This window comes from Denticeps clupeoides, chromosome 20 (genome assembly GCF_900700375.1).
Source record: "Denticeps clupeoides chromosome 20, fDenClu1.1, whole genome shotgun sequence".
NCBI lineage: Eukaryota > Metazoa > Chordata > Actinopteri > Clupeiformes > Denticipitidae > Denticeps > Denticeps clupeoides.
The window spans coordinates 16,185,378-16,206,458 of NC_041726.1; the positions used below are offsets into that span (position 1 = coordinate 16,185,378).

The window sequence follows — 21,081 nt, forward strand, 5'->3', positions numbered from 1 at the left end:
GTACTGTGCTGCTGTGTATCACATGTGACAATCACTTCACACTTTACACTTATCACGCAGTCCAGGATCCCGCGAACACGCCCACGTCGCCCTCCGGAATGCTCGGCAACAAGCTCCGCCCAGTTCCCGACCAGGCAACAAGCTCCGCCCAGTTCCCGACCAGGCCGTATGAATGAAAACGTAACAAGAGTAGGCACCGTTCCACTCAGTCCACGCTTCCTTCTTTCGTCGGACGTCGTCGCAACCCAAACACCGTCGGGCTGCTAGATGGAATGATTCAGGTCCACATACAATAACGCGTTAACCGGAAATGACAACTCCGACGTCCCTTTGCGGGGTACTTAGCTCGCGTTGTCGGTTACTGGCGGTAGCGCCGCTGGCCGCTCCGCCCTCCACTACGCCCCGGTCCCGGTCCGGCGTCTGGTCGCGTCGCCACCGTTGCCACTGGTGACGTCTCGAGTCCCGGTTCCTCGTCACCGTTCTCTCCGCCCCCCTCACGATGCAATGAGGGCCCTATTTATAAGGCATACAAACCTACCCACAACCAATACCCAGTCTCCACCAATTAGTCCATCAGAGTCATTGAAAACCAGGCTGATTCAACACACCAGTCCCTGGTAGGAACATAGCCGGTTATTATTAGTGTTCATTTAGTCCAGGACCCATTAAATGAGCACCAGTCAGTAAAACCCAAGACACATTACAGCCAATAACACCATACTACAAGCCGCTGTACTTGACATGAGCTGTATGGTCTTATATAGACTGGTGTGTGGCTTTTCCAATCAAACACAGCAGGACTCAAATAAAGCTATAGAACCATCTCAAGGATGATAAGAAGAGATGGACAGCACCTGAGTTAAATATATGACTGTCGCAGCAAAGGGTCTGAATACTTAGGCCCATGTGATGTTTCAGTTTTTCTTTGTTAATAAATCTGCAAAAATGTCAACAATTCTGTGTTTTTCTGTCAATATGGTTGTAGTGGGAGTCCACTGGCAATACATCTGGGGGTCCATCAAAATGCCATTTTAAATCCAATCTTCCTGTTTCACACAACTGTACCCAGTTGTACCCTGACAGATTTAATGCATCCATGACAGGCCTCAATAACGTAAGCATCCAGCAACAAATACAATATTTTGTCCACATTTATTATATTATGTACATCTTTTTCACCACATTTACTCAATCTTGTCATTAAATGAAATGAATCCATGTCCACCCCCTTTCTTTATCTCAGCAGTCGACTGGACTCTGGTCTTAGAGGGATCCGTATTCAGAGATGGCACCTCTTTCACTTTATGGCAACAAATGTGCTTTAATTCAGGGAGCTCCACATTCTGGGTGTCCATTGAGCTGTTGATTAAAAGATACAGTTAAAATCTAAATTAGCTGTTTTAATACAACCCCCCATTTTTTTTTGCAACGTTGGTCTCATCAGTGTGTCATGATGCTGATCAACCTTCTGTGTTTAGGTGTTGCATTCATGTTAAGGTGTTGTGTTGCTCACGTCTGACAAATTTACCTAGCTGATCTTTTGGTGCCTCTGGGTTTTTTGTGCTCATTCTGCTCGGTTCTGTGTTTAGATGGATTCGTGTTCTGAGTCTGGATCTCATGTCCCACTGCATGTGTCTGGTCAACAGCAGCGATGCGCTGGGTGGAGCCGTTTTCCACACTGATCTGGACAATTTTGTCACTCATGTGGGGCCGAGCAGAAGGGCAAAGTTGAACAACGTCATCAGAACTCTTGATGTGACTGAAGTCCTGTTTGGCAGCCTGCTGATTGTTACTGATTCTGTACAGAGCCACAATAGTACACATTAATAAACAGTGATAACAGCAGACACATTCATTAACACACATTCAATAACAGCATATTCTTAAGAAACAAAGGTTGTACGTACCCGTTGTACAGTGGATAGTGCATGATGTGGTTCATTGTGATAAACGAGTGCTGAAAAACTTGTTCAGGACTGATCCTCTTCTTTGGGTCCAGAGTGAGCATCTTATTCATCAGATTTAGGAAAATTACCCGATCCTTCATTTCCAGCAAAAAGTCAGCAGTGTCTGGTTTGGGCATGTTAACATTGAACAATGAACGAAAGCTGCGAATGCCGCCTTGACGAAAGACTTTGGACTGATCCCCAGTCCCAGAAGTGCATTTAGGTTTTTTCTGGAGAAACCAAAGAGACCCAAATATTATTACACATGTCTGAAGAGCAACAGTCTATCTACTTACTTAAAAGTGAGTTTTACAACAGACTTATAAGACGTACCTTCAGACGCCACATGGGATCTTTAGAACCAGACCCTTTGTTAAAATAGAATATGGTTTTGACACCAGCGTTCAGCATGTCCTCATGTGGGAGTCCCTGGGTCTTCACAATGTATCGAATCTGAAACATCACAAAAACAATCAGAAGATCTGCAGGGCTGTTGAATACCATTACATAATCTGGTAGTATGTGGTGAGGCTCTTACCTGATCATATTCAGTGTGTGAAGGATAGAGCGGCCAGCCAGTGAAGAGTTCAGCCATAATGCAGCCAAGAGACCACATGTCTATTGCCTCATCGACGGGCAGACCCAAAATGACTTCAGGGGATCTGAAACAATACAAAGGTTAAGACCATGGCTTGGTGTAAACTATTTTTGTGAGACTAATGGGTGTGTAACTTACCGGTACCACATGGACTGAAGTATTGAAGTTGGATTTGAGGTATGGCAGGCCAGACCAAAGTCGATAACCTTGATGTGGTATGGCGGCTTCACTGGTTCAACCATCATGATGTTCTCAGGTTTTAGGTCTGCATGAATCAAGCCCAGGCTCTTCAGCTTTACCAGAGCTGTGGCCAGTTGCTTTATAATTGGCCTAATGTGGCCAAGAGGGAGAGGTTTCTTCTGCTGAAAGTCCCTCAGGCTCAGAGGCAACATCTCAAAGACGAGGCACAAGCGGTTGTCGTGCATGAAACTCTCATAGAACCGCACAATGTTGTGTTTGTCTGCATCAGCTGAAGTGAGTTTGCTGAGAATCTCAGCCTGCCAAAAAAAAGATCAAAATAGTATTTAATCTAACAATTTCAGCATCCAGACTGGTCAAAGTGCCATTTACAGAGACAGAAAGTAGCATTAATCTAAATTTACAAACCTCAGTTCCTTCTTGTGTGGTGTCGTCTGGCTCGCTTTTAACAACTTTGATGGCCACTGTCTCACCAGTGTCATGGTTCTTGCACTTCATCACTTTGCCATACACACCTCTGCCAAGGAAGTGCTCCACCTCATAGTTGGTGGAGCTGGACTTCAGGATGAGTTTTTTAAAAGACATAATCAAAAAGTAGCAGGAATGAAAACTAGTCGCTATCACTTTTCTTCTTGACAAAAAAACATTTTCTTAAATAAATAGATTAATAAATAGCAAGCTGCGTTAAAGAAGCTCTTGTTAAAGAAGTTAAAGAAGCTCTTGACCAATAAGAATAAACGTAGCTTAAAAAAGTTAATATAGTAAACAAATAAATACATTTATGAATAGCAAACTGCGTTAAAGAAGCTTAGTTTTCTTGACCAATAAGAATAAATGTAGCTTAATGGCGTCATGACATAATCAGCAAATCAGCAAGCTGCATAGTTAGGTTAGGTGACCAATAAGAACAGAATTCATGTAAAATAAAAGTATTATACACAAATCAGTTTCATTTTAACGAAGTTAATATACTAAACATTTCTAGTGCATTATGTTTACTATTTAAAATGCTGGGTGTTCTGTTTCGGATGTTGTTGTACATTTAAGTTTTACCAAAATTACTATCTGTGTGAATGATGCATGTCTCTCTGTCGCCACCCAGCGGCGGACGTTGAGAACAACCACAACGAGAGGAATGGACTGACGTCCTCAGCAGTAGCCACGGCGCTCGTTTCCGTCCTTAACCTGCTGCTCACACAGCGCGTCTACCAATAAAACAGTAAAACAATATCATACATGTATCAATGGAACTTCTCGCAAAACACACACAAACAGAAATAAAAGTGACTGCGTCTCAGTTTTTTTTCTCACTTTTTTCTTGCTTTTATTCCACGGCCAGTGACATCGTTGTGTTCGAAATTTCTAAACAGAAATCGTAGCTGAATCTAAGGAGTCAGACGGGACTATTGAGCTGCGATTGATGTGATGATTGAAACCAGGAGAGAACAGCGAGGAGAACCTAGAGATCCAGGAATCGTCGTCCAGCACGAGATCAGAGCGAGAAGAAATGATGAGAGCGGCTTGGCTGCAGTGAGAAGAGGACACCAGAATCAGCAGCGTACTTATTTCTTAGTGTGTTTTACAAGAAGTTTCATTGATACATGTATGATATTGTTTTACTGTTTTACTTGGTGTCCATTACCTGTCCATTACATAGAAAGCATAGAAAGAAGTGGTCTATGTCAGACGCCCTTATCCAGAGCGACTTACAATCAGTATTTACAGGGACAGTCTCCCTGGAGCAACTTAAGGTTAAGTGTCTTGCTCAGGGACACAATGGTAGTAAGTGGGATTTGAACCCGAGTCTTCTGGTTCACAGGCCAGTGTCTTACCCACTAGGCTACTACCACCTTTTAATTAGATAATGTAACCAATGCTGGACAATTTTTGTATAGTTTTGAAAAATAACGCAAATCAAATTTTTTCTCGGAATACTGCTGAACGCAAACCTGATTTTTTCCACTTTTCAGGATTGGTGCAAGTAGTAGAGTACATGCTGAGCCCCAGTGAACCAGTAGTGGCCTAGAATACCACTCTTTTGTTCCATCACTGCTTATGAGACATGTGCTCAGGAAACTACTTAGAATTCTTGAGTGTGTGCTTATTCCTTGACCTTATTGATCTACTTATTTTCTGCAAATGTGGGCAGTGCTTTACGAACGTATCTCTGGCATGGCCAGGCGTGGTTAGACTTCCCTGGAAGAAAGTCTATGTGGCCAGAAATGATAAATGTTTTGTTAACTACTGCTTATGAAAGAGTTCAGAGATGGTCCAGCCTGTCTAAAAAGCTTGGTGTCATATCCAGTGAGCACACAGTGAATCCCTTCACAGAGAAGTGGTTCAGTGTCTCCAACAAGTCCTGGAGAAAGACAGGGGTGATATCACCACCACCCACCTTAAACTGGATTACTGACTGGTCGCAAACGTCACAGAAAAACAAAACTGCCTTCAGTCCCCTGTTCAGGCAAATTGTTGCGAGGGCGGCGGCGGTGGTGGTCTAGCGGTTAAGGAAGCGGCCCCGTAATCATAAGGTTGCCGGCTCGAATCCTGGTCTGCCAAGGTGCCACTGAGCAAAGCACCATCCCCACACACTGCTCCCCGGGCGCCTGTTATGGCTGCCCACTGCTCACTCAGGGTGATGGGTTAAATGCAGAGGACAAATTTCACTGTGTCCTGTGCTGCTGTGTATCACAAGTGACACCTTTAGGTATTTTACCTTCCTCTTAGGCAGTGTCAGCTCCTGGGATCTGTAATCCAGAACACCAACAAACTGCATGTCCACAAGCACCTTAATAGGAGAAAATTATTTTGAACTCCGCACTTCAACACTGATATTGTGAAACATATCCATTTTAAAAAGTGAAAGTTATACACAGCATAGCACATGGTGACAACAAAATGTGTCCTCTGGATTTAACCTGGCAGCCATGAAAGTGGCCCAGGGTGCAGAGTGTGGGGACAGTATCTCCATCAAGGGGACCTCAGTGGCACCTTGGTGGTTCGGGATTTGAACCCGAACACCCTTCCACATTCTTATCCGCTAGGCCACCACTGGACAAGGATTCATCTGGTGGTCTCTTCAATGGACTCTGGAGGTGGTCTGGTGCTTGATTCAATGCCTCAGAGAGAACAAACAGAAGCAGCGGCAGATGGTGGAATTGTATGACCAATGCTGAAATGTGTGGTTATAGTGGTACATTTGTGCAAGTGGCCCGGTACCCTAACTAGAACAGCCTAACTAATGTAAATTGAACACTGTCTGTGCTTGACTGTGTAATAAAGTGGACTTAGTAATTGACACTGTGTCTGGGATTTTAACAGCAGGCCAGAGTAAACAGATGTGTTTTCAGTTTGGATTTAAACACTGTTGCTGTGTCTGAGTCCCGAACACTGACCGGCAGGCCGTTCCATAACTGCGGAGCTCTGTAGGAGAAGGATCTGCTCCCAGCTTCTGAATCAGATATTTTCCTACTGATCATTTTCTAACCACTTTTCTTTTTTAAAGGAGCATATTGAAGCTAAACTGTCCTCACCGCCTCAGTAAACTGCAGACTCTCCCACAGGGGGATGTAGAACTGTTTCGCACGCCTGCACGCCTGCCTGAATTGGTTTGAGGGAGGCTTGGGTAAACGTATTGCTTTGCTTTCATATATCTTCTAGTCTTGTTTTTGCCGGGTCTCTGCAGTCTTGTTTCCAAACTCATTGTACTCGTATAGTGACAAGCGTTGTGTATCTCATGCAGATAACGCAGTTAACATGGAATTTATTTCAATTTTATGCCGCAGTTTGCTGGCTTCTTCTTCTCTGGGAACTGCTGGCCGCTAAGATTGTACAGCTTCTTACACGACGTCACTTATCGGACGAGCAGCGGCACCTTGCCATGGCGCGCCTTCGGGTCGGTGGCAGGCAGACAGATGTTGCTCGTGAACTTGGTGTGTCTCAAAGTGTCACCAGCAGACAGATTCAGTCATTCCACGGACTATATCTTTATTTATATTTAATACATTTAAACTACAAAAGCATAAATCAGTAAACAGCCAAAAGAAAAAAAAATCTCTGCACTGGAATATGGAATGTAAAACTGAATAGGTCACACAGATGTTTTTAAAGAATGTACATGAAGTGAACGCAGAGACAACATGTATCATTTGTCACTACTTTCTTACTCGACATAAAGCAAATAGGCCCATTTTGTCCATAACATTTCCTAAAAAATTGCACATTCTGATTTGAACCGAAGGAAATGTTTAATTCAGAAACAATTGTAACTCTTGTAAGGAAAATTTAAATTCAGAAACAATTAAAATTTGTGAGGGCTTCTTTCCGATTCTCTCCCTGCTTGAAACTGGTGAAATTTTGTAGCAGCCGTAGAGTAGTGGCGACGCGATTGAAAGAGGAAATTACGTCATTTTGCGTATGCGCATTCCGAAGAACTGATTACACACAAACTACAAATCCCCAAAAACAGTGCGAACTTTTACTGACAAACTGACCTCCTCACACGTGACGCTCTGGTGACATTGAAACACGAAAAAATAACTTCGAGCTGTTTCACAACCCAATTGCCGTATATAGCGCTTTTTACAATGTACGTTGTCACAAAGCGACTACCGATAGAACAGCGCTCAAAGCCCCAAGTGAGTATTGCCTTCATTTCAGCAGTATGTTACAGAGATGGTTGCAATGAGGGTTTTTATATATTAATATTTTACAACAATTACAATGATTAAGATAATTATTGAATAGGAAAACCTCAATGATTCCCAGAAATGAATCGTTCAGAAAGCTTTGCTGTGATTGGCTGCAAATTCATGTAATTCAAGCGTAAACAGAATTGAACGGTCACTCGCTGAACTCTTGCTGGTGAGACGTTCGTGTGAACGTCTCACACGAGCGCCGACAATCCCGACAAACCTTCATCACTTCAAGAAGATCTTCATCTACAGCGACGATGCTCCTCCCCTTCTGGAGACGCCGGCGGAATATAATCAGGCGAGGAGCGGCTCAGAAAGAGAAAATATCCGGCATGAGGGCTTTAGTTTTCTATACAGAAAAAAATGTCCTCAGAAAAAAGTGAAAACGCTGCAGTTCTAATCAAGATGAAGTAAAATATGAAAGAGTGAATTGTTTAGCGTCTGCTATTTGTGCTGGGTCAGTGGAGAGCTGGAGCAGCTCCGGATTAGCGTGTGTGCAGCTAAAAAAAAACAGAGAAACCTGTAGCGGTTCCATACTGACAATTTATTTAGTCTTCAGGCTCCAGCAGGCGCGTTTTGAGACGCTGTTACTGCGAGCTGTATTCTCCACTCACACAGAAAACAGTAGCGCCGCCTTGTGGCGATGTTGCAAGGTGCAGTAACTCTTACAAGTGACTGAATTATCAAGTTCGACGTGACGTCGTGCAGCAGTGAAACACAAAATTCTGTGGATATTCGTGGATTTGTAAGATATAAAAAGTCATTGACTAGTGGAGCATTTGAGCAGCAAAAATAAATGTCCCAGGATTAAAATACTGTCATATTTTGGTCAGGAAGTCAGGAGTAGCAGAGAAGTATGAAGTGTATTAATTTCATTTTAGAAAGGCTAAAACTAGAAAGGCTACTAGAAAGGCTTAAGAATTTCCGTATAACCACTAAAAAGTGTCCGACGTTACGTGGCAATCCATGCGTGTGTTCATTACATTCGCATTCATGGACAAGCGAAACTCCCCATTGCTTCTCTCCGCTCCTCTCTGCTGCTGCGTTACCTCTCCTCCATTTGCCAAGACTGAGCCAATGAGCTTACACTACAGCGCACTGCTCTGCGATTGGTCTGGTTTTCAGCGGCTCATTTGTAATTGGCTGGAACGGTGTGGGCGGGAACATATGAAATTCTCTCAGGAAGAGAGCACGGAGAAGCGTCGCAGAAACTAGCGGATGAAGATGAAGAGAAAACAAGCGACACTTTTTGATTGTTTTTAGAAACCGGCTCCTCCAGCTGTAGCAACAGAGACAGCCTTAGAAGAGCCCACCACCAGCTTGACGGCTCAACACAAACATAATGAGACTGACGTCAGCGTTACTCCTGCCCCTGGTAAGTACAAGTGGCTTTTTTTTTTAAGTGGCTAGTTTACAAAGTTGTTAAAGCTAGCTCAAGCATGTCATCACACAGCCTAGCTCAGGAGTAGGGAATCCTGGTCCTGGAGAGCCCATAGACTGTAAAATAGAGCAGCTATTCTACATGTTTTAATGTTTTGCCTGTTTCCATACACATGATTGTAATCAGCAGGCGATTAACAGGCACTGTCTTCACTCCGGAACAAGATTCGGCGGCATGACAATTCCAGGGCTCATGAAATAACTCAGGAGCTCACACAAAAATGTGGACAGGATTTGCTTGGAAGTATGGTGAGGGCTGTATCAGACACTGTGCTGGCCGAGACGGATGCTGTGTTCAGAACATCATATTATATTTCAAATATGAACATTATATTGCAAAGATGACCTTTTACTGATCACGACGATGTCATTGAACTGCAGGAAAAAAATGGTGTGAACGTGGGCCCTAGTCGACACTCCAGGTATAGTTGCGCAACAATTGTTGAACATGTTGCAAGGGAAATGCAGACAAAAATTGTGAACAGCATTGTGTCTTCTTCAAACAAACTATCTGTTCTTATTGATGAGGCTACATCTGCCATGATTGTCAGTGTAAAGGCCTCAATTGATGGAGCCACGCCTGAATTTGTATTCCTGGAGCTGGTCGAGTTGGAGAGCCAAACTGCAGTATAGAGAAAGCTTTACTAACTTGTTTGGACACTGCAGGCTTAAGTGAAGAGTGGCTTAAAAAAAAACTGGATTGCATTTGTTTCTGATGGAGCTAGTGTTATGTTGGGCAGGAACTCAGGTGTTGCAACCAGGCTGACTGCAAGGTATCCTAACCTTTTCACATGGCACTTTATGAACCATTGACTGGAGCTGGCTGTATCAGATGCAATAGACAAGGTTGTGTATGTAAAGTCTTCATGGAAAAGATTCACAATCTATACAGCCAGTCCAGTAAAAACTCCAGAGAATTTCTGGAAGCTGCACAAGAAGTGGGATCTCACGTTCAACAAATTGGCAGAATTTTGAACACCCGATGGTGCGCTCAACAAACACTTTGAAAATGCTTCTGTGGACCAAACAAGGAGCGCAAAAGAGAGTCAAACGTATAAAGGACTAGCACATCCTTTGCAAAGCACAGAATTTCTTTCTGACCTAGGACTAATGTATGATGCACTTTTTGAACTATCAAACTTATCCCAGCAGCTCCAAGCACAGTCTATCACGCTTTTAAAAGCCGAACAACTACTAAAACACACTATTCGTGTTCTCAGGTCCTTTAAAGACTCTCCAGGGGAAAAGTCAGTGGAGGCCAGTGAAGCAAAGGCTTCAGGACACTTTGGGTCTGTTCCCTTACACTTGATAAAACCAGTTGGCCATCAAACCCCAGTATCAGATATGGTGAGACAGAAATAAAGAGACTTTGCAAGAGATTTAATCTTTGTGAAAACCAGGCTGCAAATGGAATGAGAGAATTTATTGAGGACCAAAACAAGGAGCCTGAAAACCTTTAAACCTCTGATCATTTGCATGAAAACCATACCATGTAGCACAGCTGAATGTGAAAGAGGCTTTAGCCTAATGAACAATGTATGCACTGATAAAACGTCTTCTCTGTTACTGTCAAATGTTAGTCATCTCATGATGATCAATATAAATGGCCCTCCTGTTAATCTTTTTGAGCCTAGGAAGTATGTAACAACGTGGTTACGAAAGCACCACTCTGCAACAGAGACAAGACGACAAGTGAAACCTAAGCAGCCTGAGAACAAACGCTTTTGGAACATTTTATAGATCTACACATTCATTTGGTTCAATCTGTATTTGAACAATTAATATACTTCTTTACATCTTAGTAAAAGCTTAACAAAGATGTGATGTGACCCAGTTTTGTACCTTCATAAATATCCTGCACCGAACCTCCTGTACAGATCTCCATTGCCAGGTACAGCTTATCCTCTCTAGAGAAGAGAGGAAAAGTAAAACGTTTAGTCACCATTGTCTGGGACAGCAGCTCTCAGGTCACTGCTAATTGTCTTTCTTACCTCAGGATGCTGGTGTGAAGCGCCACAAAGTTCTTGCGGTCACAATCTTTCAAAATGTCAACTTCCTGCTGAATGAAGGCGACGTCATTCTCCTTAGGCCCCCCCCTAACTCTCCTTGGTGACTTCAACCTTCCACCAGCCAAACTCCAATCATCCTGCCTTCTTCCTCTTCTCCACTCTACAGGGAATGTCCTGGACCTGGTTTCAGTCGACCTTATCCACCTTCCGACTTTTCTTACACTCTCATTCACATCTCTGACCATCTCTGCCCCAACTTCTCTAATAGCTGATGATTTTGCCAACTTCTTCACAGGGAAGATTGAAAAAATCTGTGAGACATTCTCCACCACAAATCCTACTCTACCCTCAGAAAAGTCTACAACTGCTCACATCTGATGAAATCATTCAGATAATATCTATAGGCAACCCAACCACCTGTCCACTAGATCCAATCCCTTCAGCAATGCTTCAAACCATCTCGACTGACCTCATTCCTTTCATTTCCTATATCATAAACAGCTCAATGTAATCTGCCCATGTACAATCTGCCTTTAAAACAGCCAGGGTTCTTCCAATCCTAAAGAAACCCACTGCTGATCCTACAGACATCAACAACTACAGACCAGTTTCCTTGGAAGATACTCATCTAGGGCTGCACGATTTGGGGAAAAAGACATATTGCAATTATTGAGATCAATATTGCGATATGCGATTGCGATATGATAAAGGGCACTTGCTTGTATATCAATGAAAAGTCGCATACAAATTACTAATAGTGAAATGTTTAATTTCAAAGTGAAACATACAAACTACTTATAACAACTTGAAATGCCCAATGCTTTCAAAATACAATATTGTACAAAATTAAACAATCACAAAAAACTCTTTACATTACTGTCGAACGACAAACCCTGGTAAGGCTAAACAACTGTTTTGATTATATTTGGCCATTATAAAATCCCGTATTTTAGTTCTTACGTTTAACCAAAACGTTGTTTGGAGGCTGACTTGAACACAGGAATGCATAGCTTTGCTAGCTTAGCCTAGCTTAGCTAAGGTTAAGACTTATAAAACAGGATTTTATAATGGCCAAATATATTCAAAACAATTGTCCATGTCTATGAAATGTAATCCCCCGGGATCTGGTTTGGAGCGTACAGCGGTTTGTACAGCCCCAAGCAGCACAAGAGTGAGGCATTTTTATGCACTTCTCTCCATAGACATGTATATGCGTCACTCCACAGCACAGCCTATCGTAATATGGCGGCGACGTACACGTACGTGTACCCATATGTCTATGCGAGTCACGAATCTGAGGTCTCCATTGAACCAAATCGACCAAACACGTCACATTTAGATCGCAGCTTTTTGCGTTCATGTAATCGCACAGACTGACATCGCGATTACGATTGCGATTAGATTAATCGTGCAGCACTACACTCATCTAGACTCTTCTCCGTCTTGGCCCATCGGTGGTGGAATGAACTTCCCTTGAAGGTCAGAACAGCTCAGTCACTGAGTATTTTCAAATGGCAGCTCAAGACCTTCCTCTTTAAAGAATATTTAGATTAACTTGTAAACTTCTTATTGTCAAACTTGTGTACAGAATCTACAACAGAGTGAATAAAAGGATTGTATTCATAGTTGGGGGTCCTAATGAACCGTAACTGATCACTTCATCGATGGTAACTTGAAAGCATGTTGTAAGATGCTCTGGATAAGGGCGTCTGCCAAATGCCTTAAAATGTCAATGTAAAGACAGTATGGACTTCTGCAACGGGAGGTGTCCCACATCTTCAAACGCCTGTGAAGATCCTGCTGCTGCTGCACCTGCCCTGCATGTCCTTAGACTGGTACAACGAGCCCAAAAGAGAGACCCACCCACTATGTGAGCCTTGAAAACCTTCAACTGCACGTGTGTGTGTGTGTGTGTGTGTGTGTGTGTGTGTGTATGTATGTATGTATATATATATATATATATATATATATATATATATATATTTAATTTAAAAAAAAAAAACAATTTTCACCCTTGAAGGATTACCATCTTGTCGTGGTCAGGAGGTTTGTGTGCCTCAGTGACCCTAAGCTCAGTCTTCAGGTGGGACACCCAAGTTGGAAAGTTTGGAGAGGCCGGACAATCCAAGTACAATCCAATTACATGACAAAAACTGTTATCCAGAGGACCCAACCCCACTCATTTCCTGACTCCATTGCCACCATGTGGCCCCTTTACGTTTTTGTCTACCCCCTCATATGCCTGTCTAAAAGCAGCCCTGGGTCCAGTCAATGTCCTTGCAGAAATCACACTACCGCAACTACTCCTGTTTGAACACAATTCTCTCCTCAACTTCTAGTGTTTCAGTAGAAGTATCTCTTGTTTTCTTGTTTTTACCATATATAAAAATTAGATATTATATAACCAGGAGCACTTGTGATGTTGCTCCTGGTTTTCAAAATGTCGAGGTCCTGTGCTTTGTCATCCCACTTGGCATGACTGCACACAGCATTATAATGATTTCAACAGAATAAGATCATTAAGAAATTATATTCAACAGAATAAGATCATTTCTTTTAAGTACATATAATGGCAAACACCCAGTGGGTAAGGAAGGTATTAATTTTTCACATCTTTGTTATATTGCAGCCATTTTTTTTCCTCATTAATGTACACACAGTGCACCATATTGATTGAAAATCACAGAATTCTTGACATTTTTGCAGATTGCATATGGTCCTAAGTATTCAGAGCCTTTGCTCAATATTTAGCACAATTTTGAACTAATACAGCAATGAGTCTTTTTGGGAAAGATGCAACATGTTTTTCATATCTGGATTTGTGGATCCTCTTCCATTCCTACTTGCAGATCCTCTCCAGTTCTGGGAGGTTGGATGGTAAACGTTGGTGAACAGCCCTTTTTAGGTCTTTCCAGATATTTCCAATTGGGCATTGGCTCTGGCCTGGCCATTCAAGAACATTCACAGAGTGGTTTTGAAGCTACTTCATAATTTTAGCTGTGTACTGTCACGTTCCTAAGTCTAGGGGTCTCAGAAACGCAACAAGGGTGTGGAGAGGAGGTCCATTGTTACACACTCACCAGCAAACAAAGCAAAGTTGTACCAGCTAACAGGTACAATAATCAGCGGACTTAGGACAGCTAATAAACATCAAAACAGCCCAAAGGAAGGGATGGGATCTCAAAACGCGCACAAGTCAACAAAAAGGGCACATAACAGGCTAACAGAGGCAAACAACAAAGGGTCTATCACACAAAGCAACAAGACACGCGAATGAGATCCCCAACGGAGCTCCATGCAGATCTCCGTGGACCCTGGGGACCTCCCGAAAGCGTAAGGGCCTAGCAGACCCTGGGGACCTTCTGAACACCATCTGAAGTCTCTTTATATCAGGGCTCTTAGTTTGTATACTTGATATTCTATAGAAATCGAACGAGAATTGCTGGTGTCTTCCCATTGTAAGTCGCTTTGGATAAAAGCGTCTGCCAAATAAAGTAAAGTAAAGTAAAGTAAAGTTTATATAGGTTGAGGTGACCAATGGTAGGTGGAGCTGGAAGGCTTCAACTCCTCCCATGAAGTAAAACCTAAAGGAGACAGGACGCAAAAACACAGCCAGACACACAGAAGACGTGGGAGCATACGTCCAGGGACGTAACAGTACTTAGGGTCATTGTCTGTCTTGTCGGAAGCTAAACCTTCGGCCCAGTCTGAGGTCCTGAGCACTCTGGAGAAGGGGTTTTGTCCGGGATATCCCTGTACTTGCACGCATTCATCTTTCCCTTGATTGCAACTAGTCGTCCTGTCTCTGCAGCTCTGGAGCCACAGTGATCTTTGGGTTCTTCTTTACCTCTCTCACCAAGGCTCTTTTCCCCCAGCTGTAGGAAGGGTTCTGGTCATCCCAAATGTCTTCCATTTAAGGTTTATGTAGGCCACTGTGCCCTTAAAAACTGTTTTTTTTTGGGCCACAATTCTGTCTCTGAGCTCTTCAGGCAGTTCTTCTGACCTCATGATTCTCATTTGCTCTGACGTGCATTGTGAGCTGTATCGTCTTATATAGACTGATGTGTGGCTTTCCTAATCAAATCCAATCAGTATAATCAAACACAGCAGGACTCAAATAAAGCTGTAGAACCATCTCAAGAATGATCAGAAGAGATGGACAGCACCTGAGTTAAATATATGACTGTCGCAGCAAAGGGTCTGAATACTTAGGCCCATGTGATGTTTCAGTTTTTCTTTGTTAATAAATCTAGTCAACAATTCTGTGTTTTTCTGTCAATATGGTTGTAGTGGGAGTCCACTGGCAATACATCTGGGGGTCCATCAAAATGCCATTTTAAATCCAATCTTCCTGTTCCACACAACTGTACCCAGACAGTTTTAATACATCCATGACAGGCCTCAATAACGCAAGCATCCAGCAACAAATACAAAATTTTATCCACATTTATTATACGTATACATCTTTTTCACCACATTTACTCAATCTTGTCATTAAATGAAATGAATCCATGTCCACCCCCTTTCTTTATCTCAGCAGTCGACTGGACTCTGGTCTTAGAGGGATCCGTATTCAGAGATGGCACCTCTTTCACTTTATGGCAACAAATGTGCTTTAATTCAGGGAGCTCCACATTCTGGGTGTCCATTGAGCTGTTGATTAAAAGATACAGTTAAAATCTAAATTAGCTGTTTTAATACAACCCCCCCATTTTTTTTTGCAACGTTGGTCTCATCAGTGTGTCATGATGCTGATCAACCTTCTGTGTTTAGGTGTTGCATTCATGTTAAGGTGTTGTGTTGCTCACGTCTGACAAATTTACCTAGCTGATCTTTTGGTGCCTCTGGGTTTTTTGTGCTCATTCTGCTCGGTTCTATGTTTAGATGGATTCGTGTTCTGAGTCTGGATCTCATGTCCCACTGCATGTGTCTGGTCAACAGCAGCGATGCGCTGGGTGGAGCCGTTTTCCACACTGATCTGGACAATTTTGTCACTCATGTGGGGCCGAGCAGAAGGGCAAAGTTGAACAACGTCATCAGAACTCTTGATGTGACTGAAGTCCTGTTTGGCAGCCTGCTGATTGTTACTGATTCTGTACAGAGCCACAATAGTACACATTAATAAACAGTGATAACAGCAGACACATTCATTAACACACATTCAATAACAGCATATTCTTAAGAAACAAAGGTTGTACGTACCCGTTGTACAGTGGATAGTGCATGATGTGGTTCATTGTGATAAACGAGTGCTGAAAAACTTGTTCAGGACTGATCCTCTTCTTTGGGTCCAGAGTGAGCATCTTATTCATCAGATTTAGGAAAATTACCCGATCCTTCATTTCCAGCAAAAAGTCAGCAGTGTCTGGTTTGGGCATGTTAACATTGAACAATGAACGAAAGCTGCGAATGCCGCCTTGACGAAAGACTTTGGACTGATCCCCAGTCCCAGAAGTGCATTTAGGTTTTTTCTGGAGAAACCAAAGAGACCCAAATATTATTACACATGTCTGAAGAGCAACAGTCTATCTACTTACTTAAAAGTGAGTTTTACAACAGACTTATAAGACGTACCTTCAGACGCCACATGGGATCTTTAGAACCAGACCCTTTGTTAAAATAGAATATGGTTTTGACACCAGCGTTCAGCATGTCCTCATGTGGGAGTCCCTGGGTCTTCACAATGTATCGAATCTGAAACATCACAAAAACAATCAGAAGATCTGCAGGGCTGTTGAATACCATTAAATAATCTGGTAGTATGTGGTGAGGCTCTTACCTGATCATATTCAGTGTGTGAAGGATAGAGCGGCCAGCCAGTGAAGAGTTCAGCCGTAATGCAGCCAAGAGACCACATGTCTATTGCCTCATCGACGGGCAGACCCAAAATGACTTCAGGGGATCTGAAACAATACAAAGGTTAAGACCATGGCTTGGTGTAAACTATTTTTGTGAGACTAATGGGTGTGTAACTTACCGGTACCACATGGACTGAAGTATTGAAGTTGGATTTGAGGTATGGCAGGCCAGACCAAAGTCGATAACCTTGATGTGGTATGGCGGCTTCACTGGTTCAACCATCATGATGTTCTCAGGTTTTAGGTCTGCATGAATCAAGCCCAGGCTCTTCAGCTTTACCAGAGCTGTGGCCAGTTGCTTTATAATTGGCCTAATGTGGCCAAGAGGGAGAGGTTTCTTCTGCTGAAAGTCCCTCAGGCTCAGAGGCAACATCTCAAAGACGAGGCACAAGCGGTTGTCGTGCATGAAACTCTCATAGAACCGCACAATGTTGTGTTTGTCTGCATCAGCTGAAGTGAGTTTGCTGAGAATCTCAGCCTGCCAAAAAAAAGATCAAAATAGTATTTAATCTAACAATTTCAGCATCCAGACTGGTCAAAGTGCCATTTACAGAGACAGAAAGTAGCATTAATCTAAATTTACAAACCTCTGTTCCTTCTTGTGTGGTGTCGTCTGGCTCGCTTTTAACAACTTTGATGGCCACTGTCTCACCAGTGTCATGGTTCTTGCACTTCATCACTTTGCCATACACACCTCTGCCAAGGAAGTGCTCCACCTCATAGTTGGTGGAGCTGGACTTCATGATGAGTTTTTTAAAAGACATAATCAAAAAGTAGCAGGAATGAAAACTAGTCGCTATCACTTTTCTTCTTGACAAAAAAACATTTTATTAAATAAATAGATTAATAAATAGCAAGCTGCGTTAAAGAAGCTCTTGTTAAAGAAGTTAAAGAAGCTCTTGACCAATAAGAATAAACGTAGCTTAAAAAAGTTAATATAGTAAACAAATAAATACATTTATGAATAGCAAACTGCGTTAAAGAAGCTTAGTTTTCTTGACCAATAAGAATAAATGTAGCTTAATGGCGTCATGACATAATCAGCAAATCAGCAAGCTGCATAGTTAGGTTAGGTGACCAATAAGAACAGAATTCATGTAAAATAAAAGTATTATACACAAATCAGTTTCATTTTAACGAAGTTAATATACTAAACATTTCTAGTGCATTATGTTTACTATTTAAAATGCTGGGTGTTCTGTTTCGGATGTTGTTGTACATTTAAGTTTTACCAAAATTACTATCTGTGTAAATGATGCATGTCTCTCTGTCGCCACCCAGCGGCGGACGTTGAGAACAACCACAACGAGAGGAATGGACTGACGTCATCAGCAGTAGACACGGCGCTCGATTCCGTCCTTAACCTGCTGCTCACACAGCGCGTCTACCAATAAAACAGTAAAACAATATCATACATGTATCAATGGAACTTCTCGCAAAACACACACAAACAGAAATAAAAGTGACTGCGTCTCAGTTTTTTTTTTCTCACCTTTTTCTTGCTTTTATTCCACGGCCAGTGACATCATTGTGTTCGAAATTTCTAAACAGAAATCGTAGCTGAATCTAAGGAGTCAGACGGGACTATTGAGCTGTGATTGATGTGATGATTGAAACCAGGAGAGAACAGCGAGGAGAACCTAGAGATCCAGGAATCGTCGTCCAGCACGAGATCAGAGCGAGAAGAAATGATGAGAGCGGCTTGGCTGCAGTGAGAAGAGGACACCAGAATCAGCAGCGTACTTATTTCTTAGTGTGTTTTACAAGAAGTTTCATTGATACATGTATGATATTGTTTTACTGTTTTATTGGTAGATGCACTGTTGTGAGCAGGAGGGTAAGGTTTTGGTGTCCATCACCTGTCCATCACCATTTCTGCTGGATGTGGACAAGCACTTTGACCAAAAGAAACATCCAGAGACTATGAATGTCCTGTTATGGATGGGGTGATTTGGAAAAAAAGCGAATAAACGTAAAGAGGGGGTCACAGCCAGCTAACCTTACCTTTTTTTAGAGAAGGAAGGAAGAGTGTAGAAATGAAGTGGTCTATGTCAGTTTTACTTTGCTACGGCCTTTAGGTTTCCTGTTCCCTGCTGATTTTGAGAGACGAGTGTCCAGCAATGACAATGCATTGTTTTGTTTTTTTTTATATATATGTATATACTGAAAACAGTTGTTGATTTAGTTTCTGACCAATCAAGGACCAGTGGGTATTCTAAATAGTAAACATAATGCACTAGAAATGTTTAGTATATTAACTTCGTTAAAATGAAACTGATTTGTGTATGATACTTTTATTTTACCAAATGTTTTGTGGGTGTGGCTGGCCATCTTGTTACCTGCAATAAGGCAGTTTTAGCCATATTTGGTCCATTTAGGAATTTGGAATAACAGCACAACATAACAGTTTGTTTTAGTGTTGATAGAATCTTTATAATAAATGGGAACACTAGCCAAATGGATCAACGGTTTGAACAGTTGTTCAACAAAGCTGTACATTGAGATCTTGCATGGATTAGCCAGGATGAAGACAGAAGTAAAGCACACACAGAAACATACATATTCCTTTGTATATCCAAATGAATATCCATTTGGAGTTAAATAATTTGACAGTTGTCATTCTAAATAAGGCTGCAAAAGGGGTGTCTGGACACAGTTATTATACTTCCATATTCAGGACTCTTGGTGAACTGGACTTGCTTTACAAAGAGAACAGAGTTCCTTTTAATTAGATAATGTAACCAATGCTGGACAATTTTTGTATAGTTTTGAAAAATAACGCAAATCAAATTTTTTCTCGGAATACTGCTGAACGCAAACCTGATTATTTCCACTTTTCAGGATTGGTGCAAGTAGTAGAGTACATGCTGAGCCCCAGTGAACCAGTAGTGGCCTAGAATACCACTCTTTTGTTCCATCACTGCTTATGAGACATGTGCTCAGGAAACTACTTAGAATTCTTGAGTGTGTGCTTATTCCTTGACCTTATTGATCTACTTATTTTCTGCAACCTGGGCAGGGCACCAGGCCACTGCCAGGCACAAACATCAACATCATCGTGAGAGGGAGTTGGGACCACAGTGGAGAACTATGCTAACCTGGTAAGGGCATACAGGCTCCACACATATAACGCCAGGACACAGATTCCAGGCCCCAACCTTGGACATGTGAGGACACAGTTCTACAGCATTTCCAGCACAATCACTTAGCAGTGCTTTACGAACGTATCTCTGGCATGGCCAGGCGTGGTTAGACTTCCCTGGAAGAAAGTCTATGTGGCCAGAAATGATAAATGTTTTGTTAACTACTGCTTATGAAAGAGTTCAGAGATGGTCCAGCCTGTCTAAAAAGCTTGGTGTCATATCCAGTGAGCACACAGTGAATCCCTTCACAGAGAAGTGGTTCAGTGTCTCCAACAAGTCCTGGAGAAAGACAGGGGTGATATCACCCCCACCCACCTTAAACTGGATTACTGACTGGTCGCAAACGTCACAGAAAAACAAAACTGCATTCAGTCCCCTGTTCAGGCGAATTGTTGCAAGGGCGGCGGTGGTGGTGGTCTAGCGGTTAAGGAAGCGGCCCCGTAATCATAAGGTTGCCGGTTCGAATCCTGGTCTGCCAAGGTGCCACTGAGCAAAGCACCATCCCCACACACTGCTCCCCGTAGTCCAGTCGTGAGATTACTAAGGACTGAACCAGTAGTTGGGTGGCCTGGGTTGACAGATAAGGGCGGATTCGTCTGATATTGTAGAGAAGGAATCTACATGAGCGGGAAAGATTGCTGATGTGAGTTGAGAAGGAGAGTTGGTTGTCTATTGTTACGCCAAGGTTGCGGGCTGTTGCAGAAGGAGAGAGCTGTGAGTTGTCCAGGTAAATAGCAAGATCCTGATGTGGTGAAGAATCTGCTGGAATGAATATTAGTTCAGTTTTGGTGGGATTGAGTTGGAGGTGATGGGCTGCCATCCAAGACGAGATGTCTGTTAGACATGCAGAGATTTTGGAAGCAGCATGAAGATCAGAGGGAGGAAAGGAGAAGAGGAGTGTCGTCAGCATAGCAGTGGTAGGATAATCCATGTGAGGAAATGACCTCACCAAGTGATCTCGTGTAGAGGGAGAAAAGGAGAGGACCTAGCACCGAGCCTTGAGGGACACCAGTGGAGAGTCTACGTGAGGTAGAGGTGGATCCTTTCCAAGTCACTTGGTAAGATCGCTCATCAAGGTAGGAAGCAAACCACTGCCATGCTGAGCCCCGAATTCCAAGCCTCTTCAGGATTGACAAGAGAGTCTTGTGGTTAACGGTGTCAAATGCAGCAGATAGGTCTAGGGTGATGGGTTAAA

At 42.6% G+C, this 21,081-nt stretch overlaps 1 protein-coding gene across 1 annotated transcript; it reads right to left on the bottom strand.

The window, feature by feature from the left end:
* Positions 1-358: 358 nt before the first annotated feature.
* Positions 359-17,486, bottom strand: LOC114770640 (uncharacterized). The gene is made up of 16 exons (XM_028964684.1): positions 17,331-17,486; positions 16,863-17,221; positions 16,665-16,788; positions 16,460-16,579; positions 16,088-16,356; positions 15,709-15,978; positions 13,966-13,991; positions 10,719-10,783; positions 3,151-3,300; positions 2,683-3,041; positions 2,485-2,608; positions 2,280-2,399; positions 1,908-2,176; positions 1,529-1,798; positions 1,226-1,359; positions 359-513 (listed from the first exon to the last, which is right to left on the bottom strand). The coding sequence occupies exons 1-16, from the start codon at positions 17,484-17,486 to the stop codon at positions 359-361; spliced, it is 2,970 nt and encodes a 989-aa protein (XP_028820517.1).
* Positions 17,487-21,081: the final 3,595 nt, after the last annotated feature.